At 35.4% G+C, this 26,943-nt stretch overlaps 5 protein-coding genes across 7 annotated transcripts; 4 read left to right on the plus strand and 1 right to left on the minus strand.

Annotated features, from left to right (window-relative positions):
• Positions 1–3,826: 3,826 nt before the first annotated feature.
• Positions 3,827–7,825, plus strand: LOC118062596 (YTH domain-containing protein ECT2). Its single transcript, XM_035076413.2, has 9 exons — positions 3,827–3,986; positions 4,391–4,467; positions 4,547–4,646; positions 4,773–4,843; positions 5,007–5,579; positions 5,980–6,576; positions 6,668–6,880; positions 6,963–7,109; positions 7,215–7,825. Exons 1-9 carry the CDS (start codon positions 3,959–3,961, stop codon positions 7,266–7,268), a joined length of 1,860 nt encoding a protein of 619 aa, XP_034932304.1. The 5' UTR covers positions 3,827–3,958; the 3' UTR covers positions 7,269–7,825.
• A 1,388-nt stretch (positions 7,826–9,213) lies between these two features.
• On the plus strand, positions 9,214–13,093 carry LOC118062598 (2-oxoisovalerate dehydrogenase subunit beta 1, mitochondrial). The gene is made up of 13 exons (XM_035076417.2): positions 9,214–9,704; positions 9,919–10,030; positions 10,292–10,327; positions 10,415–10,474; positions 10,551–10,608; positions 10,717–10,814; positions 11,444–11,533; positions 11,636–11,704; positions 11,783–11,869; positions 12,098–12,193; positions 12,330–12,407; positions 12,702–12,788; positions 12,859–13,093. Exons 1-13 carry the CDS (start codon positions 9,511–9,513, stop codon positions 12,892–12,894), a joined length of 1,101 nt encoding a protein of 366 aa, XP_034932308.1. The 5' UTR covers positions 9,214–9,510; the 3' UTR covers positions 12,895–13,093.
• Positions 13,094–13,363: 270 nt separating this feature from the next.
• LOC118062599 (uncharacterized) lies at positions 13,364–16,592 on the minus strand. The gene is made up of 7 exons (XM_035076418.2): positions 16,137–16,592; positions 15,758–15,834; positions 15,500–15,634; positions 14,970–15,024; positions 14,762–14,849; positions 13,985–14,083; positions 13,364–13,881 (listed from the first exon to the last, which is right to left on the minus strand). Exons 1-7 carry the CDS (start codon positions 16,469–16,471, stop codon positions 13,744–13,746), a joined length of 927 nt encoding a protein of 308 aa, XP_034932309.1. The 5' UTR covers positions 16,472–16,592; the 3' UTR covers positions 13,364–13,743.
• Positions 16,593–17,273: 681 nt separating this feature from the next.
• LOC118062597 (glucosidase 2 subunit beta) lies at positions 17,274–23,277 on the plus strand. Of its 3 annotated transcripts, XM_035076414.2 has the most exons (17): positions 17,274–17,431; positions 17,570–17,715; positions 17,802–17,921; positions 18,123–18,218; positions 18,305–18,544; positions 18,746–18,969; positions 19,572–19,664; positions 19,777–19,896; positions 20,707–21,031; positions 21,114–21,218; positions 21,306–21,407; positions 21,492–21,549; positions 21,658–21,726; positions 22,009–22,096; positions 22,560–22,621; positions 22,704–22,755; positions 22,840–23,277. In XM_035076414.2, the coding sequence occupies exons 2-17, from the start codon at positions 17,586–17,588 to the stop codon at positions 22,900–22,902; spliced, it is 1,947 nt and encodes a 648-aa protein (XP_034932305.1). In that variant the 5' UTR covers positions 17,274–17,431; positions 17,570–17,585; the 3' UTR covers positions 22,903–23,277. The 3 variants fall into 3 exon arrangements, with proteins under 3 accessions (XP_034932305.1, XP_034932306.1, XP_073260414.1); XM_035076415.2 differs by lacking the exon at positions 19,777–19,896; XM_073404313.1 differs by lacking the exon at positions 17,274–17,431 and having other exon boundaries at positions 17,501–17,715.
• A 151-nt stretch (positions 23,278–23,428) lies between these two features.
• Positions 23,429–26,733, plus strand: LOC118062586 (pyruvate kinase, cytosolic isozyme-like). Its single transcript, XM_035076399.2, is given in 4 exon segments — positions 23,429–24,159; positions 24,822–25,283; positions 25,730–26,177; positions 26,180–26,733. Coding segments are annotated over 4 exon segments (1,527 nt in total). The 5' UTR covers positions 23,429–23,901; the 3' UTR covers positions 26,539–26,733.
• Positions 26,734–26,943: the final 210 nt, after the last annotated feature.

Here is a 26,943-nt window from a genome sequence, read left to right on the forward strand (position 1 = left end):
GAAAACAACATAAGCAAAAGAAAGATAAAAAAATTTCTTGAAAAAAGTTTTCATCACAAAAGCCCTAATCCATATTCTATTACTATTTTTTTATTTATTTAGTATGGCTCTTTAAAGGTTTATATTTTCTTATATAAACGAGAAACTTATCCTTATAAGGTAAGGAAATTAGAATCTTAATTCAAATATAAAAAACAATATAAAATCCTAAAATTAAACTAAAAATTCAAAAAAAATGAAAATAATGAAATTAGCTCAAATATCATCTTTCAAGCATAATTTAAGAGTTTTTTGGAGCTTAGTTGAAGGCAGCTAGCCATTTCCTTGAAAAATTAGGTATGTCGAATCTTTTAATTAAATTTGAGTGTGATTTAATAATTTGATAAAAAGTTATGAATTTTTTTATAAAAGTACTCTTCAGTTGGCACGAATAAATCTCTACTTGGTTTTTTTTTTTTTTTTCAAACAATCTTTAGTTTTATATACAATCCATAAGAAAATTATCAAACACCTTTGAGAACTCTCCGAACCTATAAATCTTTGTGAAATTCAGGTATAAAAAAAAATTAAAAATCATTTGCTTGGTCAGGAGTGATTTTACTAGGGATTTGTTAACAGATGACATGATAAAGATCTTGGAGATGGACTGGATTTAACCACGGGCCACACATCTAACATTATGTTGCACTTAAATTTCCTGCTTATAAAAGCAAACTAGATGCTTTACTTAAATCAAATTATGATGATTCCTTAAGATTCAATTATGAAATTCCTTGAGAGAAATGCTGTGCCTATCGACAAAGCAAGCACTTAGGGTTCATGTTCAGGAGGTTTAATGATTTGAAGTTGATATCCGAAGTGGCGAAACTTTAATAGTAAGTTCTAAGGTCTTTGGTTGTAAACTTGTGTATCAGGCAACAAATTGAGCAGGCCTGATCATCGAGTCAGTATTTTCTCAGCAGATAGCAAAGCTTCTACAACTTTTCTGATAATTTATTTACATAAGATTGTACCTTGATCTTCAAGGCTTGGTCCTCTAGCTTAATCAGGTGTATCTTTGATTGTAGGACGGGAAACAAGGATTAGGATGATGAGGTTCAATATATTGGAAAAGACTGAATTTGCAGCGACACCTGGATTTTCTATTCAAAGAGAAGGATCTGCAGCTTGGAAGCCAGATGGGCGCCTCTCTCTCTTTGCCTACGATCACAGCATCATGTATTTGATGTTACAAAATTGCATCTAAAAGGAAGGTTATTCTATGCTTCACCACCACAGGGGGCAGTGCCATCAGCGGGAATTAATTGCGCAAGCAGCAGTCTCAGGGGCCGGTGGAACTGGTTTGTTCTTCGTCGAACTTCCTTCCAAGTAGATTGCTGGTGTTGGTATCGTCCCCACAGCGTGTGTCGACGATGTTCAGGGGATTAAAACTGAAATCCATCTTGCTCAATCTTCTCAGTGATTGCATATATTCCTTTTCCCCTGGAAATCTCTGTCTGAAATTACTACCATGAGAAGAATGAGAAATGGAGATGCTTTCTATTTTCCTCGTGGAAACAATGAACGTGATCAGCTCATTGGATCGGAAGACAATACACGGTTGTTGCAGAGCAAATTTGACCAGTTTCTAACATGGAAGTTCTGAACCACGCAGGAATCCTGTGGTGAGGATATTGCCAAGTAAAACAGTCATCGGAAACTCACCAGCACCTCCTTCTAGCTAGCTCAGGTCCAGTTTCTTCTGACATTCTCAAGGTGGAAAAACAAGTGCTATATACTTTGTCAGCATTGTTAAGCCTCTTGGAGTGGAGGTGCTAATCTGGCCCTGGATTTTGATCTTCTCATGCTTCAAGGAGGAATGCTCTTACTTTGTGAACTTGAATCACTCAAGAAATTAATCTCAAGAGAGAGATGGTTTCGGAGAGATAGTATGGTCTGATGGATTCCACAACATCAGGAGTCCAATGATTTCGGAGAGATAGTATGTTTGATCTCATACCATAACCATTAAACAAATTTAAATAAAACAAAAGGTGTGGCACCGCTTTGCTAGGTTTACCTTGTATCAGCAAGCAATACGCAGCATAGAAACAACATATGCCACTAGAAAATCTATTCCTCTAGGTTCTTGATATAATTACTATTTTAATATGTTTTTAACTTAAAAAAGATATCAATTTAATATGATTTTAGTGTTTTTGATAGTTTTAATATGCTAATGTTAAAAATAAAAAAAATATTTTAATATGTTTTTAAATAATTTTTTTTTAAAAAAAAACACCCTAAATCACAAACTCAAATATTATTGATAAGTAAATGCTCATATATACTATTTCCATAGTCAATATAAGATTAAGAAAAATAAAGAACAAAAACAACTCCAAACTACATATCATACATATTGGATTGAATAAACAAGGAAAAACTAGCTTATAGGACCACTTAGAAGATGTTTGTAGCACGCTAATGGTATTTTTCGATTGAAAAATATATAAAAATAATATATTTTTTTTATTTAAAAAAAATATTTTTGATATCAACACATCAAAATAATTTAAAAAATATTAATTTAAAATAAAAAAATTAAAAAAAATTAATTTTTTTAAAAAATACTTTTAAAACTTAAAAACAAATAATTCCTTAATGAGTGAAAAATAAATAGGCAATGAATGGTTTCTAAATAAGAGAGACTAGGGTTGTGGTTGTTTTATTAACTTACAATAAACTTTCAAATGATTTCTGCTAGGATAATATTTTAATGTTTTTAATAATTTTGATTTTTAAAAATTAAATTATTTTTTTTTATATTTTAAAATTGTTTTTATGTTTTGATATCAATTTTTTTTTAAAAAATATTATTTTAAAATATTTTCAATCAAAATATTTTTTAAAAAAAGCAATTATCATTACTTACTGTATTAAACATCCTCAAAAATTGATCAAATTTCATAAAACATCAATTTTAGTGCTAGTAGAGAGTTCGGGTAACTGTGTTAGGCGGTAACTGATATTGTAATAATAGTTGTTTTTTAAAATTTTTTTCTTAAAAATATATGAATTTATTTTTTAATATTAGTACAATAAAATAATTTAAAAACATAAAAATATATGAATTTCAAACAAATATTTTTTAACAAATTATAAAATAATCATCAAGTGCTGCTGGGGCAGGGTACAGATAAATCAAGCCTTGCCCATTCAAAAATATATTTTGGACAACATATCCATCCAAGTGTGTGTTTCTTTCTCCATCTTCCTTCCTTTATTATATCTATCTTTCTTCATCTTCTTCACTGAAAGATCTTTGCCATTTTTTTAACAATAAATATCCCCAAGAAATGTCAACTCCCCTTTTCCATGGGGTTGGAAAAATCAAAGGTATTTTTTTTTTGTCATTTACAGCCCATTAAAAAGACAAAAGGATTCCTTACAGGAGAAGGATGATGCAACATCCATTTTTGCATTAACTTTTTATATTTAAAAATATATTAAAATTAAATTTTTTTTTTTAAATTTTTTTAACATTAATAAATTAAAATAATTCAATAACATTAAAAAAAAATTAATTTAAAATAAAAAAACAATTCATTTTTTTTAAAAAAACACTTCCCTTCGATGCACCCTCCTTGCATGATTCCTAACTCACCCCACCGTCACCCCCAAACCTATCTCACCCACCAATAAAAACCCAACAGCTAAATAATAAAAATATGGTACCCACTCAGAACTTGCCAAGTGGAAACGTGGTCCAATAAATGAACATTGATGATATCATTGAATGACCTGCGGGTGAGAGAGCATGGTAGAGCGAAAGCGAGTGGAGGGCGTGGTGGAGGTATTTGAATCACAAACATAGAGTGAAAAAAGCCCTCTTTCCCCCAAAAACCCTAAAAGCTCCAACCTTTGGCGGCTATCCACTGAACCCACCAAAGGGTTTTATTATCTCACAAGATCTGTCATGGCTACCCTTTCATCCTCTGCTGACCGTATCCTTATCTACTCGTCTACCCTTTTCTTTTTCTCTTCACTTGTTGCTCTTGATCTGCTGGTTTTGTGTTTTGCTGTGTTTCTTAGGCTCTCTTGCTGGGATTTCATTGAACTTGAGATGGGTTTTGAGTTTTTTCTTGACTATACTTGTACTGATAGCTATGCCTTTGTTAGGTTGATTGCTTGACATATATGTGGCATAAGTGAATTGAATTTCACACTATGAAATTTGTTTTGTGGATTATACTTGATCTTCTGGTTGAAGCTTGCTTCCTGATGAATTGCTTGCTCTTTTTTTTTTTTTTTTCCAGTAATAATATTCAAAGTTGGGATTTTTTCCTGTTGTTTGTTTCAATGTTATGATTCCGGATTTATGGAATTCCTTTACTTTTAATTTCCATAGAAACTTCAGATTTGCTGCAGAAGTTATCCTTGGACTCACAAACAAAGACTTTGGAGATGCCTGAGCCCACCAGCAAGGTAATTTTCACCCTTAAAGATTAGATCTTTATCTTTCGCGTAGACTTGTGCTTATATTTGTTAATCTTGTTATTACTAGATCCAGCCAAGTGACCGGTCTGCGACCCCAGTGCTATCCAACTTCATGGATCCAACTGTGTGCTATCTTCCTAATGGTTATCAATCCTATTACTATGGAGGTGAGTTTAACGTGCCAAAATACTGCTGAAATTTAATATCCTTTTCATATTGAATTATTCATTCTGTGATGTCTTTGAAGAGATGAACGTAAATTTGATAAAATGTGTCGATGCTGGTTCTTCCAGGATATAATGGGGCTGGGGAGTGGGACGACTATTCAAAGTATCTGAACCCAGAAGGAGTAGATATGGTTTCTGTAAGTATTCCTGCTTGGTTGGTAGTGGTATCAAATGGCAGTGTTATTAGGTGCTTAGTAGAGTTGCTTTTCTAATGTCTTCTTCAATTGTATTTATATAATTAGGGGACTCCATTTCTTTTCCAAACAACTGGTTTTCTAATGTGCATTTTCTGTTTTTTAGGGGGTTTATGGGGATAACGGATCTGCTATGTATCCTCATGGTTATTGGTATGGACCCTATGGCCCATATTCACCAGCAGCTTCTCCGGTTCCCACTATGGGAAATGATGGTCAGTTATATGGGCCTCAGCACTACCAATATCCTCCTCCCTACTTCCAGCCATTGACTCCAAGCAGTGAGCCCTTCACACCCAGCCATGTAGCCCCTTCCCAAGGCGATCTTTCTATCTCAACAGCTACTGACCAGAAGACTCTGCCTGTGGAGACAGCTAAAGAAAATTCTAATGGCATTGCAAATGGTGTGGATGTTAAGGGAAGCAACGGTGCAGTTCCCTACAAGCCCAAGTATCAAAATTCATATGGAAGGGGTGGTTTTACAAAGGGACTTCCTGCTTCTGGTTACAAGGATCTGAAATCTCGTTTTGATAGGTTACAACCTGATATCCCATTGCTGGATACCTCTGTGATTTCCAATGGGCTGTACAAAAACACTGAGATTTCTTCTTCACTTTCAAAGGCTGGCAATGCTCCATCTTCAAGGAACCAGAATTTCCATCAAAATTCTCATTTCATGGTATGTGATCTATAGTTTTCCTCATTCTATCTGTTGCATGTTTTTGACCAAATGGATGATAATAAATCACGTGTCCTAATTTATTCTTCTTAAATCGTAATCAAATGATTCAGTTTGTTGAATCCTTTTCCCCATTCTATTATTTATTTGTCCAAATTGATAGCTTAAGTTGATGTCTACCCCCCTATCCTTCAGTTCTACAACGCTTTAAATGTTGCCATGCCATTTTGGATTGTAAACTTGTTTATCAATGTTGGGGCTTTATTAATTTTTGAGAGTGACTTTTGATTTTTCTAAATGTTGCCAGACTCTTTTTGTGAACATTCCTTGTTTTGCTCATTAGTATTAGTCATTTTATAGAGTATTCTTTTCTCATGGATGATGTTGTTTGATTCATCAGGGATGGCAGCACCCTGCTCTGGCATCAGGCATGGGTTCAACTCATGGATATATGAATAGGATGTATCCAAACAAATTCTATGGTCAATATGGAAACGGTTTCAAATCTGGTATGGGCTTTGGATCTGGTGGTTATAATGCAGGAATAAATGGACATGGGTGGTTAGCTATCGACAGCAAATACAAACCCAAGGGGCGAGGCAATGGTTATTTTGGTTATCACAATGACAGCATTGATGGTTTGAATGAGCTGAACAGAGGACCTAGGGCCAAGGGATATTTCAAAAACCAAAAGGGTTTTGTTCCTGCCACAGTTGCAGTCAAGGGGCAGAGTGTGCCATCAAGTGATACTAATGTTGAGGAGAAGGATAAGACAACTGTGGTTCCAGACCGAGAACAATATAACAAAGCAGATTTCCCTGAGGAATATGCTAATGCTAAATTTTTCATCATCAAATCTTACAGCGAGGATGATGTGCATAAGTGCATTAAATACAATGTCTGGGCTAGCACACCTAATGGTAACAAGAAGCTTGATGCGGCATACCAAGAGGCTGAGCAGAAATCTGGTGGCTGCCCTGTGTTTCTATTGTTCTCGGTGAGCATGTGAATGATATTGATCTTTCTGATTTATTATTTCACAATTTTCAATGCCTTTGTGCTAAGCTTTCTTTTTGAATTTTGTCTAGGTTAATACCAGTGGGCAATTTGTAGGACTGGCAGAGATGACGGGGCGAGTTGATTTTGACAAGAGTGTCGAGTATTGGCAGCAGGACAAGTGGACAGGCTATTTCCCTGTGAAGTGGCACATTGTGAAGGATGTCCCCAACGGTTTCTTGAAGCATATTACCCTCGAGAACAATGAGAACAAACCAGTCACCAACAGCAGAGACACTCAAGAGGTAGTTATATTAGCTTATATAATATTTATTGGTTCTTATCCGTCACTATTTTCAATCTAAAATGCACCCTTGGTGATTTTAGGTCAAGTTAGAGCAGGGGCTTAAATTGATAAAAATATTCAAGGATCATAGCAGCAAAACATGCATCTTAGATGATTTTGTGTTTTATGAGGACCGGGAGAAGATGATCCAGGAGAAAAAGGCTAAGCAACAGCAGCTCAAGAAACAGGCATGTGATCTTCATCGTATTTTTATCTTGCTTTATAGATGATTTGTTTGTTTTATTTCTAATAATTCTTTTTAACTTATGTTGACCCATCCTGCATAATTGCAGGTGTGGGATGGAAAGCCATGTGATGAAAAGAAAGAGATAGCAAATGGTTCATAGAAAGTCTCTGGACATTGTCTCTGATTTTAGCTAAGAACCTTACTCTAACTGAACATTCCAAGGGAGAGCTGAATGATTCTGAGAATGTTTTGGTTGCTGAAACTAAAGATGCATCAGAGGCAAATCGAAATATGGCAAATGGGGTTTTGCAAGTTCTGCTTGGTGCAGCTGTATTTGTAGATTTTCATACAACGAGTTTTGTCAGAAGATTTCTGCTTTAAACTTCTCAGGGGCGATGGAAAATAACTTGGCGGGCTAGGCTTCTTCCAATCCAAATAGTTCTTGGTGGGAAGCTAATGACAGGTTTCTGTTTGGGCAGGAGTTTGGGTTTTAGGGTTTCTGCTTTAGGGTTTTATCTTCCTATCTTGATCTTTTTTTTTTCCGACTACATTCTCAATATTTATCCTTATTTTGCAGTTTGGTTATTATTTTCTGCCTTGTAAATCCAGGAACCCCTTTGTTACAACAGAGTATGTTGTCACTTATAAGAGGGCTAGAAAAGCAAGGTTGGAAAAAGTCTGTGCAATATATTTCAAGTAAAAGGAGCTTTTATTGTCTTTTCCTTTTTCCATCTTCCATTGCTGCTTTCCTTTTCAGTGTTCACTCCTAATATTGCTAGTATCAATCATTACCCCATTGCGAGAATGGGGGAGATTCAATTGAGTTTTTGCCTGGGAAATTCTTGGGGTAAACTTCGTAAGATCAAGAATCCCAAGTGTTAGGGATGTTATCCTCGTTGCTTACGTTCTGCTCAACTTGATAATTCGAGCAATTTTGACTCTTTGGAGTGGCAGAGAACGACAAACCAAGGAGACTCAGGCTCTCTCGTTCGTTACTATGATATGATTTGTGTTTTCACTTAGTTTGTTTTTGCGTTCAAGCTCTTTTTTAATTGAATATTATTTTTATTTTAAATTATTTTTTTGTATTTTTAACTGTTTTGATATGTTATTGAAAATAAATTTTAAAAATAAAAATATATTATTTCAATATATTTTCAAAAAAAACAAATTTAAAAAATAATTTCCATAACAATTATAAATACTGATTAACATTTTCTGATCCAAAGGTTTTCTTTGGGATTACAATGTGATAGATATATCTCATAGTTGTAGCAGTTAATTAGAAATTTAATTAAGAGGGATAATAATAGTTGGCGTTTCCACATCTTTTATCAAATTAACAACTTGTCTAAAAAAATATATTAAAATAATATTTTTTTAGATATTCATTGATTTTTAATGATTTTATAATTTTTTATTAAAATTATTTAACAGTGTTTAAACAAATTACATGATTTTCAAATGATATTTAAATATGTGTTTTGATATTATATAACTTTGGCTATTGTGGTTTTAAGAAAACGGTTTAAATGGTGTATAATGTTTTTTAATTAAATATATCAAAATAATTTTTTTATAATTTTTTATTTTATTTTTATATTTGCATATTAAAACAAAAAAAAATAAAAATAATAATAAATTTGATATTTTTTCCGACAAAATAATTTGAAAAGTAGAAGCTACGGCAATGCAATGCAAGAGGCACTAAAAAACATTATATATATATATATATATATTTTAATAAGATTTCAAGAAAAATCTTAAGACAATGTATATTAATTAAATAATCATTTTCAAATATTTTATTGGAGTAAAATGCAAACCACAACACCATAATAAAAAGAAAAAAATAAAGTCTTTAAGTGCATGTTTTGTATTATGGTATAGGGTACTTTTTAAAAAAATATTTTTTTAATTTTTTTTATCATAAACACATTATAATCATAAAAAAATTAATTCAATATTTTGTTTTTAAATAAACTTTATTTTTTTAAATATAAAAAACAGATATTACGGCCCGGACCCGTATCTAAATAATATTCTCAAGAGCACTTATCGTCTTAAAGCATAATAAAAAAACTATTTGTTTTTCCTTGTAAATAGTGAATGGACACCTAGGGATGATAGAAGGCAGTAGAGATACTCTCGCCACATGTATCACACATAGATGCCATGCCGGCTTGCCTGTTTAACGTGCAAATCTGGACTTGATTCTCATCAACTCCTTACCATCTGCACCCTCCCTCTTATCAATTCCAATAAATTTTACTTCCAAAGTAGCTAGTAAGTTTTTTCAAGAAAGAAAAAGAAAAAAAAAAGAGGCAAAGGAGGTGTCTTTCTCTCTGGGGTTGAATTGAATTGGAACCTTTGGTGCCTGCAAAATATTACTAGAAATTGTTATGGCAACTAGTTTGAGGAGATGTGGAAGAAGATTGGTTTCTTCTGTTTTCAATAACAGGGAATTCTCAACCACTTGTCAAGGCAACAAGGTTATTCAACAACAACCTGAGCAACTACAAGAAACTGGGAAATCATTGAATCTTTGCTCTGCCATCAATCAAGCTCTCCATATCGCATTAGAAACCGACCCTCGGTACGTTTCCAGCAATACCCATTTCATTTTTCTCTTTCTATTTGGTTTCTGAACTTTGATTCCCAGTCAAAGTTTCCATCCTTTTCACTTTCGAGTATTTTTGGATCAAACTGTTTATCCATTTCTTCAAGAGTGAAACTTTGAGTTTTGTGTTTAGGGAGTAGTATTAGATTAAATTCTGTAGTAATTATTTAGACCTTCTACTGTATTCCAGCTCGTATGTGTTCGGGGAAGATGTGAGCTTTGGTGGGGTATTTCGATGCACAACAGGACTAGCTGAAAAATTTGGTAAAAAACGAGTTTTCAACACCCCTCTTTGTGAACAGGTACCTCTCTGTTTCGTTCTGTCGCTATTCTACTCTTGTTGATATAATATTATAGAATTTCTTCGTGGAAAATCTTTTCTCTACTGATACTGGCTTCTATAAAGTTAAGTTGACTGTTAATGATAATCTACCTGCCAAAGGGTATCCATCAGTTGGACCTACTTGATATTGAATATTGATCTTCTTGTTCTGATTCTCGGTTCATTGTTCCACTTTCCTTCTTTTATAACTAACGCTGTTGCTGAAATAAACTACTTGCAGGGCATTGTTGGGTTTGGCATAGGCCTGGCAGCAATGGTTAGTTTTCATATTTGTTGCGGAGCTTGCATGAGCTTTTGATTCATTTCTCATCTGATAATTACTTATTTTCATCTCATCTAATAGGATAATCGTGCTATAGCAGAAATTCAGTTTGCGGATTATATCTTTCCTGCTTTTGATCAGGTAAGCATCCTTCCCAATTCCAAGCTTTATTCTCACCTCTCAATTCCCTCTAGTTGACACTAATTTTCACTTTTAGATTGTTAATGAGGCTGCAAAGTTCAGATATCGGAGTGGGAATCAATTTAATTGTGGAGGTGAATTTGGTTTTTGTTTCATTGGATAATGGAATTGCTATTTAACCACTGATTCACTCTCCATTACTCATTTTTACAGTTATGATGGGATTTAATGTTATTCCACAGGTTTAACCATAAGAACACCATATGGAGCTGTGGGCCATGGTGGACATTATCACTCTCAATCCCCTGAAGCTTTCTTTTGTCATGTTCCTGGTATCAAAGTATGTCTCCTTATTCCACGTTCTTAATTTATTTTTCCCTTGGGAAAGTTTGGAGTGTTTTAGGAGCAACGCCTCCTACTAATTGATTGCCTGCATATTATGTGGAAATGTTGCATATTTTTCTTCAGGAATACCATACTAGTTTCTGTTCCAAGGCATTCTTTTCGAGACATGAAAGTACATGGCAATGTGTGAAACAAATGTTCAATGACGCAGAAAGTGGTTGTTTTGCTTTATCAGTTTCATAGCTGTAGTTATCCAGTTCTCTTGTCCAGAAAGTGAAAGCTTTACTTAGATATGCTTAACATTGAAACTCCATGGTGGTTCTTTCCCATGTCATCCACCACCCTAGACTGACTCAGGTAAGCCACGGTACTTCCTAAAGTGGGACAATGGTGGTTGTTTCTGTCCTGTCATGCCATTTATTGTTTACAGAATTTAAAGAAAGTTTTCTTCCCCCCTATATTTTTTCATACATCAATTGATAAATCAAGTTTGAATCACATGAGCTCCGTTTGGGTTAATAAGACTTAGTAGCAAGACATTCATATTTCTTTGAATTCTTTCCAGCTCCATTTATGGGATTCACACATGTTTTCTGATAAATCTAACCAGTAGCTTTTTGACAGGTGGTTGTTCCACGAAGTCCAAGAGAAGCAAAAGGATTATTACTGTCATGCATACGTGATACAAACCCTGTTATCTTTTTTGAACCAAAGGCACCTGCTCTTTGTCCTCATATTAAATAAATAATATGACCATAAATTTATCAATTGGTTCATTCTGGGATTGACTTCAATAAAAATGCCTTGGATTTTCAGTGGCTTTATCGTTTGGCAGTAGAAGAGGTTCCTGAGCATGATTATATGTTGCCTTTGTCAGAGGCAGAGGTAAGCTATTCTTAGCTTTTCTTTGTAGAGTTCAGAATTCTAAATCTGAAGAAAGTCACTAATTCGATAAATACTTAGGTGATCCGAGAGGGCAGTGACATAACACTAGTTGGTTGGGGAGCACAGCTGTCTATTATGGAGCAGGCCTGTTTTGATGCTGAGAAGGTAACTGTAGTTGCAATAGTTCCTTGTCATGTAATAAATAGTGTGACCTGTGCCAAACATCTCCATTAAGCATACTTAATATAGAATTATTCACCAAGCACCAGAAAATTTACCAAATGGCAACTTCTCTGTACTGCATTTGCGACTTTGCCCCTCTAAGAAGAAATTTTGATTTATTTATATGCTACAAACTCTTAAACGGGGAGTTTAATGCATTACATTTTGCAGGAGGGAATTTCTTGTGAACTGATAGATCTCAAAACTCTAATACCCTGGGACAAAGAAACAGTAGAAGCATCTGTGAGAAAGACTGGAAGGCTCCTTGTAAGTATTTCAAACTGTGGTCCGATAGCAAATAAAGGATGTTTAGTGGAAAACTAGGTTGTAACTCTGTTGTTAAGATAGCAAATAAAGGATGTTTAGTAGAAAACTAGGTGGTAACTCTGTTGTTGCTTTGTAGATAAGTCATGAAGCTCCAGTTACCGGAGGTTTTGGTGCTGAAATTTCTGCGTCTATCGTTGAACGTTGCTTCCTAAGGGTAAGCATTAGCATTTACAAATTTGTATTTTCTTATATTGACACAAGTATTTAAGTTAAGCACTCCTCTTATCATTTTCTTCGCATCATATCTTACAGTCAAGTATTTCATTTATCATTCTTGTGTAAATTGAACTTTGTTAAAAGAAAAAGAAAATTTCTTTATGCTGCAAGAAGGAGATGCCATTGATTTACACAAGATATGTTGCTAAAGGTGCAGTAGATTGGTGAAAGGGTAATGCATCTATTACTTGCATATCAACTTATTGCTAAAAAAGGTGGATGTGTTTTGCAGTTAGAAGCCCCAGTAGCCAGAATTTGTGGGCTGGATACACCCTTTCCTCTTGTTTTTGAACCCTTTTATGTACCGACCAAGAACAAGGTAAATTCATGTTATGGAAACCTAACATTGGATGGCAAATGGGTAATATGTTGGTGGTGTTTGGATGCAGATAGTGGATGCGATCAAAGCAACAGTAAATTACTAGTGGTGATCGGTGAAGAGGACAGGATGAGCTGCTTAATGTTTGTAAATGTGTATTGTTGTACCCCTGGCCCTGGATTATTAACAAGGAATCCAGTAACTCAAGGCCGAGTCCAAGTCCAAAACTCCAAAACCAAGGGGATTGATTGATTGATTAGCAGCAACTAATAAAAACATAGAATCCGATTTTCTTGAATCAATAATTTATTTAATTATGCTTAACAACATAATAAATATAGTCAAAACAGTAATTACCCCATTCCATTCCATTGATTTTGATAATTAATTAGTAATAGCAATCGACACAAATATAGTACGACGACTGTACTTTTAAACCAGCAATGATAATACTATAGTTGTGAGGACAAGGATGGAGACGATGCTTCATGGTAGTGCCTGCTTCCAATTGCACTTCTACAATGCACATACACATAAACACCCACCACCAGTACTCTTATGAAAAGCCATATGAATGTCAGATAAATAATTAGCTTCTATTTTGTCCTTATAATAATCATATCTCAAAATTTTAGTCATCATCTCAACATGTCCATGTTACATTACAACTTGACAGATAAATCATATACAACAATATAAACCTTCTACTCTGCGGTGTCATTCACCACAAGTCCTTTTTCGTTTGCGCAGGGCAGCAAACATAGCATAAATATGCACTCTATCGAAGGATTATGGGAATCTCCATCTTAAAAAAAGACACCAGCCAATGCAGCTCTTCTGACAACAAAGTTTTTTCAAAATCGATCTCCATCATTCAGAGCATTCTTCAAACTGAGGTTCTTCTGCTGAATTTTTCTTCTCGGATCCCTGACCACCTGAGCAGACACGTTTCACTTCATACTTCTACTTTCTCATTAGCATCTGAAGTTTGGGCCACACTGGCTCCTGAGAGATCTTTCAAGAAAGTCCTAAGGCACCCGTTGATAATGCGCGGTCCTGCACCATCACAGAATCGCTTTGCAAGATCTACAGCCTTCATCCACAGCCAAACACAGTGGAAGATCAGATTAATGGGATGGAGGTGCAAGAAGAGGAAGCTAATGACACTAGCTTGTACAGGGAAGATAAAACGCTACCTCATTAATCACAATCTGGTGCCGTGTGCCAAGAACAGTAATCTCAGACATTGCCATGTGGAGGATACAGAACTCCAAAATTCTTCCCGCTGGCTCATTCTGAGGCATGAGAGAAGTGAACTTGTGTGATATTCATGGATTAGAGGAAAAACAATGAAATTCCATGCAACTTTGTGGTATGATAAAATGTCCAAGCCCATGCGTTAACATGTACACAACCATGAAACTGGATAATCATTTCAATTTCAACAAAGTGCTGCAAATATTTCATCTTCCTCACAAATAATATCCAAAAATATCCTATCAATACTCAACGCTCAACTTATGAACATCTAGCACAAGGGGTTAACAAGGGTTGCTGTCTCCCCAGCCCATGGCAATCTAACCTGTGGTTGGTATAAATTTGTGGACCAATTAGACACTCGATACGCAGTGGGGTGCGGTAGAAAGGACAGATTAGAATCAAAGTCAGACTTCACCAAGTGTTCTACATAAATATATACCATTTACTATATATTTAAAATCTACATTTCATTCAAAGTATTTGACAGCATACGCTTTCCAGCTGACCACCACGCACATAGAAGTCATGTACTATTTAACATGCGAGTTTAACAGCAATCAAATTAAAAAACATGGGATCAACCTTCAAGCACCAAGAAAGAAAACTACCTGTGAGGTGGTGACACTTACAAAAAAGGTTTTAAAAGACAAAAATAAAGCTAGCAGCAAACTTGAAAATCAAGCATTTCATTCTGTCAAAGCTCGAATCCAGACCTTCCAATTTGGCGGGGAGACTTTGTCTATTACAAGGACATGGCTGTCCCACTTATCCACCACAGCCACCAAAAGCTTCCTTGTGAAACTGCCACAAAAGGCACAGAAAAAGCAATCAGAAAGACAATTTAATCCCACTGCCTCTTTCACTGTATTCAACTGCTCTAGCTACGCAATCAACCGATCAAGATATATCCAGAAGGTTTACCGCAAAAGCAGTTTGCTGTATACCAACTTTGGAGGAGCTGAAAGGACTTCGGCTTCTGAAATACAAAGAGCACGATTGATTCAGACATCCAAAGAGACTTCTGAAATACAAAGTGCACGATTGATTCAGACATCCAAAGAGAAGTGACAAAAGGGAAAATGAACATATATGAAATGTTTTAGAGCTAAATCTGGTGGCATAAGTATTTCTCCTGAAGAAAAAAATGGTGCACATTGGCAGTACGGGGAGACCATATAAATTAAAATTTTTGTCTGTGGTTGCAGATTCTAAAATCAATGGATAGTAAATAATAGATCCACTACACTCTCTAAAAACACATAAAATTAATAAAAATGGTACTGTAGGCCATTCTATGTGATAAAAATGGCCTGAAAAATGCGTGCTCTGAAAGAGACAATAGGAAAAAAAAAAAAAAAAAACTAGAGCTGGAAAGCTTATAAGAAACCGCATTCATCAAAAGCAAAATGCTATAGCTAGGCGAGTGACCATAAAAAAAGAAGCCTAATTACCAATTGCAGACTCTTTCTCATCGCTAAGCTGAAGCTCATCAGCTTCTTCAACAGTCTCAGTTGTAACAGGTGGTCCCCCAAAGCTCATGTGATTATACTCCAACAAAGATGCCTTGTCGAATTCATAACCAGGTTCTGAATGCAAGAATTGAAAACAAGCCAATCACATAACCATCAACTAGATGTGTATAAAGAGCAAATATGATATAAACCATCAAAAGTTGCTGTAATGTTAAGTAAAGGCAATCACTAAATTACCTCTTCTTGCATTCATTCTTTTCTCAAATAGCCGAATTGGGTCAGACCCTTCTAAGCACGCAGCATAAATGATCAATCTAGCGCACCACCAACAAAAACCATTAAGAATTTTCATTTTCTTAAATTGAAAAGTAAAAGGAAACAAGCAACTATAAACATTAAAAGTTTCTATTTAGAAAAAAAAGGGGAGGAGAATTTGAGACTAAACCAAATATCTGAAGCAGAAGTATTGAGCATCAGCTGACTTAAAGTTGTGAAATTTGGAAAAGCAAAGATGTAAAATCCTAAACCCAGAAATTATATATAATTTTTTTTGGTATTTATTAAGAAAAACAAAAAGAAGAAGAGAGAGAGAGAGAGAGAGAGAGAGAGGAACTACAAAGCGAGCTCCCGGGCGGCTCTTGGGCTGCAAAACCTTCCACTCTTATCAATCTTTGGCATCATTTCTTTGTAATTGGTTGGAGAAGAATCGTCCAAGGCTTTGTCGACAACAAAAGCCGAAGTTCGAAGAGAGCTTGCCATCAAATTTTTTTTGCGGGACCTGTTTTTCTTCATCTCCTGGTTTCTGTTGGGTTTAAAGAAACTAAAGCTCACAATATGGGACTGGGTAGTAACAGTAGAGTAACAGTGGTGAGAAGAAGATGGGAAAGAAGGGTTTCTGAAGAAATTGAAAGGGGTTTTCGAACAGTTCGATAAAAGTGAGCTTCCCTCCATTATTTCTTCTCACCGCGACTCAACAAATGGATGGATGGATAAAAATATTATCTTTCGCTTCCTCTTGCACTCGTAGCAGCGTGTGTAGGTATAGGCGAATGTGTAGGTTCAACCCAATGTTACGTCGTTTTTGTTTTTATTTTATTTTTCATCGGGAGAGGGGAATAGAGGCCGACAGAAATACTGCCATCGTTTCTGAAAGTATTTTCTTAAAAATTATTTTTTAGGTTTTGTTTTATGTTTGTTTATTATTAAAACATTCATTAATAAAATACAATTTTAATAAAAAAAAATTTGGAATTAATTTCTAGAAAAAATATTTTTATTTTATTTTATATAAAAAAATATTTTTTAGAAATCATAAAAACTTAGAAATTTCTTATTATTTATTAATTATTTCAAATTTAATTCTTAATTTTTTTTTATTATATATTTTATTTTGATTTTTTTTTAATTTTACATATTAGAATTTGATTTAATTTTTTTTATTAATTTTAAATTTAATTTTTTTATTTGAAATAATTTATAAAATTATATAGTTTTTAATTTTATTAATTTTCAACTTTTTTATTTGTTAAATTTAATCTTAATAAAATTATTTGTTTTCAATCTTTATTATTTATTTTATTTTAAATAATTAATAAAATTAGATTTGTTTTCAATCTCATCCTCTCACTTTTTTTATTTATTAATTTTTTTTTAATTTTTTTAATTAATTTAAAATAAAATTAAAAAGTTATTTTTCAATTTATTCTTTATAATATAGTTAAATACTTATTTTCATAATAATATTAAATATAAAAATTAATTAACTTTTCAAAAGAAAAAGCTAAGGGAGAGCACCAGAGACAAGAAAAAAATAAATAAATGGAAACAGCGTCGTATTGACATCAGCAACGCCTCCCCTCACTCTCCTGCCTGCCACCGTCCTCTCCTCCTCTGTCCATCAAATCGAATCGAGTTCTCTCTCTCTCTCTCTCTCTCTCTCTCTCTCTATATATATATATATATATATATATATATATATATATAATAATAATAATAATAATCAAATAAATAAATAATAATTGATTGATTGATTTATTTTCTCTCTCACAGAGACACACACTGAGTCATGGAAGTAGAGAGGAGGAGCTTCTGCTGCTTCTTATTAATTTTTCCTGTTTTTTTTGGAGTGCTGTGTGGATCAGCATCAGCATCACCTGTTGCTCCTAAAAACCCTTTTCTTGGAATCCCTCCTCAAGGTCACTCATCATCTCTCTTTCTTTTTCTATTTTTGATTTGATTTTCGATTTGTTTGCTAAGATTTGTTATCTTTTTGGATGCCCAGATGAGAATTATTACAAGACATCTTCAAATACTATAAAATGCAAAGATGGATCCGCTACTTTCACCAAAGCTCAGCTTAACGATGACTTCTGTGATTGCCCTGATGCAACCGACGAGCCTGGTCTCTCTCTTAGATTACTTTTTATCCATTTTCTGCTTTTCTCCCTTTTCTCCATCTATATTTCACGTCTTGGTATTTCCTTTTACGTTTCTCTTTTTGCTTACGTGTGCTATTCCCTCCCATTTTGGGGACAACAACAAAAAAAATTATATCTTTACTTGTTTTGACTGTATATTTTGTGGATGGATGGATGGATTGTAGGCACATCGGCATGCCCTGGTGGGAAATTCTATTGTAGAAATGCAGGACATGCTCCTCTTTTCTTATTTTCTTCAAGAGTCAATGACGGCATCTGCGGTGAGTACATAAGCAATATGTGTTTGTATTGTTATTATTTTACTCTTCCTTGTAATTTGTATTGACTGCCTAATATCATAATGTAGATTGTTGTGATGGGAGTGATGAGTATGATGGCCAAGTTAAGTGTCCAAATACATGCTGGGAAGCTGGCAAAGTGGCTAGAGATAAGTTGAAGAAAAAGATTGCCACGTATAAGGAAGGGGTTTCTTTGAGAAATAAAGAAGTTGAACAAGCAAAGGCGGCGATTGCCAAAGACGAGGCTGAACTATCCAAGCTAAAGAATGAGGAGAAAGTGCTGAAAGGGCTCGTTCAACAGCTTAAAGGTATAGTTTTTTCTCTATGTTGTGCTGCCATACATCAGTCTGTTATGCTTCTTACAATAGCGAAATATTATCACTTGTATTTCCAGAAAAAAGATTTGAGTATAGACTGACATATCTTACAAAATGTGTTTTTCTGTTTGTTTGTTCACGTGTCGGGCTAATTATTGTGTAAATGTTCTTCTGCTTCACCGCCCAATGTAGAGCTTAAAGAACAGATAGAGAAGGCAGAAGAGAGAGAACGTTTGCAGAAAGAAAAGGAAGATAAAGAAAGGAAAGAAGCTGAAGAAAAGGCCACTGGGGAGAAAAGTGCCATTCAGAGGGAAGCTAACGAAGGACAGATTGAGGAGAAAATTGACAATGAAGACAATGATGCGGAAAGTGCTCATGATGAAATCGGTGTTTTGGATGATTCTCCTGCACATCAGGTCTGACTGAATGTTTCATGTCAATGCTCATCGTTCATTAAACTTTAAGTGAGCATGCACACATGAAAACTCTCATAATTTTTCAACGTTGTTTAAAAATACTTTGCTTTATAACATGTTCTAAAGGCATATAGGAGTGAATGTGATTGTCCGAAACAAGTACACATCCTCATTGCATACCTGCTCAGCAATTCTTTTCCAAACATGATTACTCTGCTGATAAAATGACCAAATTAGCCCGTATAAAACTTGAAAGATGCATCCAAAACTTTTTCTATGCATTTGCGTGTTCATTGCATATATTGATGTAGAAATTCTAAATTCACAAGCTTTTTAGAATTTTTTTTTCTGAAGACATCAATTAGAAAGTGAGCTTGAAATATTGAAGCATGATTTGACAGAAAAGTGAATAGTTTTCTTCTTACTCTTGGAAAGAGGTTTCTCCAATAACCTTGTAGGTTTCATTTGTTTGAATGAGTAAGGTATCTATCCCCTATGTACACAATGCTTGCTGAAAGATACCCAGCTTGGTTTGAGGAAGTTATACGTGCGTAACTCAATGCTTTAGCTAATGCTGTTTAAGTTTCATAACCTCTAAATAGGATGTTGTGGACGAGTATGCTGATCATGGAGCTGAAGATGAAAGTAGTGGTGATTCCAAAATTGAAGGATCTCCAGTCAACAAAGTGGAGCAGGTAAAAATACTACGCATTTGTACACAATTTTACTCCTTGAAAGTGGTGCTTCCACTGCCATGCCAACTTACTCTTTGACAAAAATATAACACACCATGCCTTGTTGATATAGCATGAGGGACAAGATGATGAAGAGTCTGTCTCAACAAAAACTAAGGATGACTCTACACATGTGCATGAAATTAATCATGATGCTGGAAATGAGGTGTCTCATGATCAACCTATGGAAGATGTGAGTTTTTTGCCCCTGGATAATTGGAAAAGAAAGTAACTCTAGTGATACATATCATGTTCCCAAATTTTGTTAATTGGAAATTCATTTATTAAGCTTTAGCTCTTCATTTGACCATGTAACCTAGAGTTTAGTACACTACTTGGCTGGCTTATTTACAATTTCATTCTAATGAGGGTTTGCCATAGAATTAGCCTCTTCAGGGATTTGTTTTGCACACCGTTCTTTAAGTTCTCTGAAATAAAAGTTCAAAATATACAACCCGTAGTTGGTATTGTAGTCAAACCGGCATCTTGGTGACACCTGTCATACTGCAATAGGGTGTGCCAGCCATGGTGGTATCAGACTTGGAGCTCTCAGTCACTTGCCACATCCAAAGCTTGTATTTCTGTCATCGATGTTTCACTTTGTAAACGCAGTCATGTTTATTGTGGGGCTCCTTGTATGGGTTGCTAATAATCACACTTGATGCTTTATGAAATGACCAAGACAGAGTGGTTTTGCTTGAGATGTCACTCAAAAGAAAAGGAGCTCATATATTCTATTTACTCAGAATTCTTTAATATATTATGGAATTATATTTGTAGATTTCTTGCTTGTATTTTTAAGAAGTTAAGTTTATTGCTGAGATTGCTTGTTGCACAGTACCTTTAGAGATGCCTTTTCCATTTTCTGTATTTTAAATTTTGGAACTTCTCTCGAAATTTCTTGATGTTTTGTAAATCTTAAATGATTTGCTTAGTTCATCATGATTCCACGAAGCTTATCATCCTGACAATTTTTGGTGGTTGCTCTAAATGCTGTCTTCAGGGGAAAGATGGATCCACTGATGCTGAAGGGTTGTCAAAGGAAGAGTTGGGCCGCCTTGTTGCTTCTCGCTGGACAGGAAATCCTGAGAAAGAAACTGAGGGGGTTAGTGATACAATGGACAATGACCATGAAGACAATGAAAAGATGGCCCAGGACACTCACTATGAGGAATATGATGGCTATGCTTCAGAAACTGATGATGACACTGGCAAGTATGATGATCCTGATGTAGAAGATGATACAGATGAGACTTATGAAGAGGATGTTCATGATGATGCTACTGCTTCTTATAAATCTGATGCTGAGGATGAAGATGAATTTTCAGGTTTGCGACTGTTTGTTGCTACTGCCTTTTGTGCTCAGTTGTTTTCATTTAATGAGCTAATATTAAATACTTGTGTTGTTAGATACAACCTCCCCAGGTAATCCATCTTGGCTGGAGAAAATACAGCAAACCTTTAGGAGCATTCTACAAGCTTTCAAATTCTTCCAAACTCCAGTGGACAAATCAGGTGAATTTGAAAACACTTTGTTACTATTTATATGTTGGAAATGAATGCATGAAAATCAGGTCATCTGGTACCTTTTGACTTCTATAGAGGCTGCTCGTGTACGCAAGGAATACGACGAGTCCAGTGCTAAGTTGTCTAAACTACAGTCAAGGATATCAAGTTTGACAAAAAAGCTAAAACACGATTATGGTTAGTACTGACAAGCTGTATGTGTAGGCTTCTTGGTGGCGATAGCGGATTTCGGTTAGTTAACTGTAAAGGTTAATATTTCAGGGAAAGAGATGGAGTTCTATTCATTCTATGATCACTGTTTTGAGAGCAAACAGAACAAGTTAGCAACCTTACTTCTGCTAGTTTATATTCCTTTTATGTTTCATAACAGTTGCAGTTGTGATCACTGATTTATCTTACCTTTTGGAAATTGAAATTCACGCATCAGGTATGTTTACAAAGTCTGCCCTTTCAAAGAAGCTTCTCAGTTGGAGGGCCACTCAACAACTCGTTTGGGGTAATTGTCCATGACTTTCTTTATGCTCTTTATCTGGCAGTCTCCCTGCTTCTTGCATATATCAAGGGATCATCTAGACGAAATCACATCATGCATGCTTTATAGGTTTACATTGAGCATTTTGTTTATTCTTTCATTTAACCTGGATATCCATGTCAGAGATGAATGTAAGCATCTTAGCTGTCAATTAATACAATGGTGCTTCAAGTAATGTCCTTTTGGGTATTGATTAACTAACATGGTATTTAATTTTCTCTGCGCTTTTTTTTTTTCTTGTGTAAGGCGCTGGAATGAATTCGAGGATTCATACCGAGTTATGGTCTTTTCAAATGGGGATAAGTGCTGGAATGGACCTGATAGAAGTATGAAGGTACCAACAATTTCATGCTGTCATGAATAATTTTTTGGAAGAATTCTGTGTTATAATTACTTGTGATTTTTTAAAAACATCCATGGTAAGTAAAATAAGGAAACGAGCAGTCCAATTTCTACAAATGTGTTGAGCATAAGTCCATGATACTTTGAAGAAGAAATTTTTTTACTTCATTTCATCTCATATCTTCATGTTTTATTTCCTTTCTATTCTCTCAGTATCTTTAATTGCCAAGAAAACTGTTACTGAAAGTGAAACTGATACTGATATGAACTTGTCTAAAAAAGAAACATGTAAGATAATTTTTTTTTTCCATTTCATTAAATTCACATTTATACTGGTGCCAATATTTTCTTTTGACCTAAAAATAAGTGCTACAAGGCAAATAGATATAGAATTTATTGGAAAACAGACTCCTTGCCTTGTTTTAATACCTGCAATTCTGTATGTCCTATTACAGGTCAGGCTAAGATGTGGATTGAAAAATGAGGTTACAGATGTAGATGAACCAAGCCGTTGCGAGTAAGGACCTCTTGTTCTGTTTCTCTTGTGTGTGATCATATGCTTTCTATTGCTTTCTAACTCATTAAGCTTGTCATGCAAGGTATGTGGCATTGCTATCTACCCCAGCACTTTGCATAGAAGAAAAGCTCAAGGTAATTTAATATATTTAAGATTGAAACTCTTACTTTTCTACATTGAACATTCTGATGAATTGGGTGAATGCTGAAATGTGACAGGAGCTGGAAAATAAACTAGACTTGATGAACAAAGAACAGCCACAGAGCCACGATGAACTTTAACTTGTCTGGATGAGCTTACTGCAAACATTCTAGAGGATGCTGACTGCGCGGATATAGATCTCCTGAAAACTCATCCATTGAATTTTGAAATATTTTGGAAGTCACCCAGGTTATTTGCGTCGGTAGTTTGAGTAATTATGAACAGTATTATAAGGATGCTCACGATTTTTTTTCTATTCTGGAGCATGCCTTGGTGTCACATGTCTAATTCATTGTGACGGTTGGGTTGAGGCATGGGAGCATTCAAGACGAAGTCCGGCGAAGATGAACTGATTATAATATGATTGATATTGTAACACTGTATTGAACCAAGTTTAGATTATCACTACAATAATAATATGGACAGTAATAGAAAACATTTTTGTTGTCGGCTTATTTCTTTCTTTATAGTAGTTTTTTTTGTCCTGGGTCATGGGAGTGCCAAAATTCATGCAATCATATAAAAGGCGATGCTAGCGGATGATTTTAGACGTCTGAATGTAATAAAAATTCTGGTGTTTTTCGATAATACACCAATTTAAGTATGAATAAGCGATCTATATTATCTAGAATTCAAATGAAAGAAACTCGATTGAAGAATATATTGATGATTAATTAAACTGAATTTGTGTTAGTTTTACACATGATTTATTTGAGAATCATTCAAAGGAAAAGGGAGAGGGAAAGGTGGCAGAAGCAGGGATGGTTTTGTTCATGGGTTACCAAAACTTCTTACAGCGTGACTGACCTAACGAAGGGCAAACTAATGCTCTACCAAAGTCCAAACCAAACAGTGAGGAAGGAAGCGAGGAAAAGAAATAAAATGAAAGGAAGTGGTGTCTTGTTACTCAAGAAATATATATCATGTAGCAGTGTTGCGCTACTTTTTTATTTATTTTTTTAATCTCTTCATTTATAAACAATAATAATAACAAGAAAAACCATCAATATTTTATCAAGTATTTCATTTCCTATGTTTAGTTCTGTTCTGCTCCTTTTCATTGTCCTTCTGATAAAGAAATGATGATCAGCAACGGAGCAGAGGCATCAGCAGCAGCAGGAGTTATGGAGAAGAGGCCAAATACTAAGATTGTTTGTACGCTGGGACCCGCATCAAGATCTGTCCCCGTGATCGAGAAACTCTTGAACGCTGGCATGAACGTCGCTCGCTTCAACTTCTCTCATGGATCTCATGACTATCATCAAGAAACCCTTGATAATCTTATGGCCGCCATGCTCAATACTGGCATTCTCTGTGCTGTCATGCTCGACACCAAGGTCCTCTCTCTCTCTTGATTCCCTTTAGTTTTTTATTTTTTTCCTATCTGCTTCCTCATTTCTTGTACCTTATTACTTTTTTCTTGTCTGATTCTGCTGATATCTTTGTTTATTCCTGAAAGTGGATCTTTTTGTTTGTCTGAGACTGATTTTATGATTATTTTCCTTTCTGATCCGGATTTCTTGGGAGGCTGTGTTTAATTGTCTATTTGATTCCTTGCAATAAGGTTTTGCATGCCTGCCTTCCTTTTGTTGGTTGTAATGTCTGTTTCTTCCTTGTTATATTCTTGGCTTTTGTACCGTATATCACCACTCGTATCTTTTTCTTTCTTCTGATTTTGGGGCAAGCCAAAGTTCGGAGCTTTGGTCCATTTGATTTGGAATTTTCCTTTTTCTGAGCTCAAATCTGTTTTCCTGTTTTTGGTTTTTCAGAACTTGTGTTGAGACACCATTTTTGTACCTGTTTATTTCAGTGTTAAACCAAAAACACGAAGGAAATATTACCTTGCCTTTAGTTTCGCTGCAATAAATTTCTCTCTTAATCTTCATACATCGAATAGGGCCTGGCTATTTCTAGCGTCAAATTTTAGGAGTTTTAAGTCAGTCTACTTTATAAAGATTTTTAAATCTAGAGGACGCTTATTTTGTCATTTTGTTCCCAGGGACCAGAGATTCGTACTGGGTTCCTGAAAGATGGGAAACCCATCCAGCTCAAACAGGGTCAAGAAATCACCATATCAACTGACTATAGCTTGAAGGGTGATGAGAATATGATTTGCATGAGCTACAAAAAGTTGGCCGAGGACGTGCAACCTGGAATGGTGATACTTTGTGCAGATGGAACGATATCATTTACAGTATTGTCGTGGGACACAGAAGCTGGTTTGGTTCGATGTCGCTGCGAAAATTCTGCTGTTCTTGGTGAGAGGAAAAATGTTAATCTCCCACGAGTTATAGTGGATCTTCCAACCTTAACGGAGAAGGACAAGGAAGATATATTGGCTTGGGGAGTTCCCAATAAAATTGACATGATTGCTTTATCTTTTGTTCGAAAAGGCTCAGACCTTGTGGAGGTCCGGAAGTTGCTTGGAAAGCATGCTAAGAACATCCTTCTCATGTCAAAGGTGTGTTGGTTACATTAGATCCTAAGAAAATTTCTCTTCTACCTGCTTTTATTGGTAATCAGAACCAAGCATTCAATTAAACATTCGTTCAAGTGAATTTTTGATATTTTGCTTGGCTTGAGTATGTATCGGTTGATACTAATCGTACTTGGAGATGGAATCCATGCGAGGAACCAGTAGAAAAGGTCATTATCTGCCTTTAAATTTTGAGTAAATGCCTACAAAGGGATTGTCTTAAACACTTACACGGCAATGTAATGCCACTCCAGCAGTTTAGAACAGCATTCCACATGATGTTGTAAAAATATACTAGAGTGCTAGCTAATGTAGAGTGCCATTACAAATGGATGGAGTGGCATCATTAACACCCTTATCTTTGATGCTTAGATGGTTGCTTTCTGACGTTTTGTTGTCATTCTATTTTTCCTTTGAAACTTTTTTGGTAGGTTGAAAATCAAGGAGTGGCAAACTTTGATGATATTTTAGCAAATTCAGATGCATTTATGGTGGCTCGCGGTGACCTTGGAATGGAAATCCCAATTGAAAAAATTTTCCTTGCACAGAAAGTGATGATCTACAAGTGCAACATTCAAGGAAAACCAGTTGTCACTGCAACACAGATGTTGGAGTCCATGATCAAGGCCCCGCGGCCAACTAGAGCAGAAGCCACTGATGTTGCCAATGCAGTTCTTGATAGTACTGACTGTGTGATGCTGAGTGGTGAAACAGCAGCTGGAGCTTATCCAGAACTTGCTGTTCAGACCATGGCAAAAATATGCGTAGAAGCTGAAAGCACGCTGGATTACGGAGATGTCTTTAAAAGAACTACGAAACACTCGCCAGTGCCCATGAGCCCATTAGAGAGTCTGGCCTCATCTGCTGTTAGAACAGCCAATTCGTAAAAGCATCTCTTATATTGGTCTTAACAAGGGGAGGAAGCACTGCAAAACTGGTGGCCAAATACAGACCAGGCATGCCCATTTTGTCCGTCGTGGTCCCTGAGATTCAGACCGATTCCTTTGATTGGTCATGTAGCGATGAAGCTCCTGCAAGGCACAGCCTTATATTCCGTGGGTTGGTACCAGTTTTATATGCAGGATCTGCTAAAGCTTCTCATGCTGAGACAACTGAAGAAGCTTTGGATTTTGCCCTTCAACATGCCAAGGGGAAGGGTCTATGCAGAACTGGGGATCCTGTGGTAGCTCTGCATCGGGTTGGAACTGCATCTGTCATCAAGATCATAAATGTGAAGTGATGTTTGAATACACTGACCCTTTTGTTCTACTTTCATTTTTGGGAGGTCTCATGAATCAGGATGAAGGAAAAGACACTGCTAGCATACCCGATGGTATGTTCTCCGCTGGCATGCGGAGCATGCCTCCAAACTCTTGAAGTACTTGGACTTTCATGAATCCATTTCAAGCATAAGAAATCCTTGTTTTTGTTGTTTTATTCAGTGTTTGAACTATAAGTTGGTATCTGTCTTGGCATAAGTTATTACGACATGCTGGCGTGTCTGAATATTTCAAGAGTTAACTGCAAATTTGCTTTGGGATCCGTCCCCAAAAGAAGATTTTTCTATACATCCTGGAGAGGTTCATTAATTTTTACAAGGAAACAGAATATAAGAATATTCAGCAAAAGACAATTCACATGGGTT

This window comes from Populus alba, chromosome 14 (assembly GCF_005239225.2).
Source record: "Populus alba chromosome 14, ASM523922v2, whole genome shotgun sequence".
Classification (NCBI taxonomy): Eukaryota; Viridiplantae; Streptophyta; class Magnoliopsida; order Malpighiales; family Salicaceae; genus Populus; species Populus alba.

Bases quoted from the DNA above. Each gene is read 5' to 3' on its own strand.
- LOC118062596 (XM_035076413.2), top strand. From the start codon at position 3,959: ATGGCTACCCTTTCATCCTCTGCTGACC. The intron at 3,987-4,390 runs GTATCCTTATCT...TAATTTCCATAG, and splicing joins CCTTTCATCCTCTGCTGACC to AAACTTCAGATTTGCTGCAG. The intron at 6,577-6,667 runs GTGAGCATGTGA...AATTTTGTCTAG, and splicing joins CTGTGTTTCTATTGTTCTCG to GTTAATACCAGTGGGCAATT.
- LOC118062598 (XM_035076417.2), top strand. From the start codon at position 9,511: ATGGCAACTAGTTTGAGGAGATGTGGAAGAAGATTGGTTTCTTCTGTT. The intron at 10,609-10,716 runs GTGAATTTGGTT...GTTATTCCACAG, and splicing joins GAATCAATTTAATTGTGGAG to GTTTAACCATAAGAACACCA. The intron at 11,870-12,097 runs GTAACTGTAGTT...TACATTTTGCAG, and splicing joins CCTGTTTTGATGCTGAGAAG to GAGGGAATTTCTTGTGAACT.
- LOC118062599 (XM_035076418.2), bottom strand. From the start codon at position 16,471: ATGGAGGGAAGCTCACTTTTATCGAACTGTTCGAAAACCCCTTTCAAT. The intron at 15,635-15,757 runs GTAATTTAGTGA...TCTTGCATTCAG, and splicing joins AAGAATGAATGCAAGAAGAG to AACCTGGTTATGAATTCGAC. The intron at 13,882-13,984 runs GTAGCGTTTTAT...CTGTGGATGAAG, and splicing joins ACCAGATTGTGATTAATGAG to GCTGTAGATCTTGCAAAGCG.
- LOC118062597 (XM_035076414.2), top strand. From the start codon at position 17,586: ATGGAAGTAGAGAGGAGGAGCTTCTGCTGCTTCTTATTAATTTTTCCT. The intron at 18,970-19,571 runs GTCTGACTGAAT...ACCTCTAAATAG, and splicing joins ATGATTCTCCTGCACATCAG to GATGTTGTGGACGAGTATGC. The intron at 22,097-22,559 runs GTACCAACAATT...GTCCTATTACAG, and splicing joins GACCTGATAGAAGTATGAAG to GTCAGGCTAAGATGTGGATT.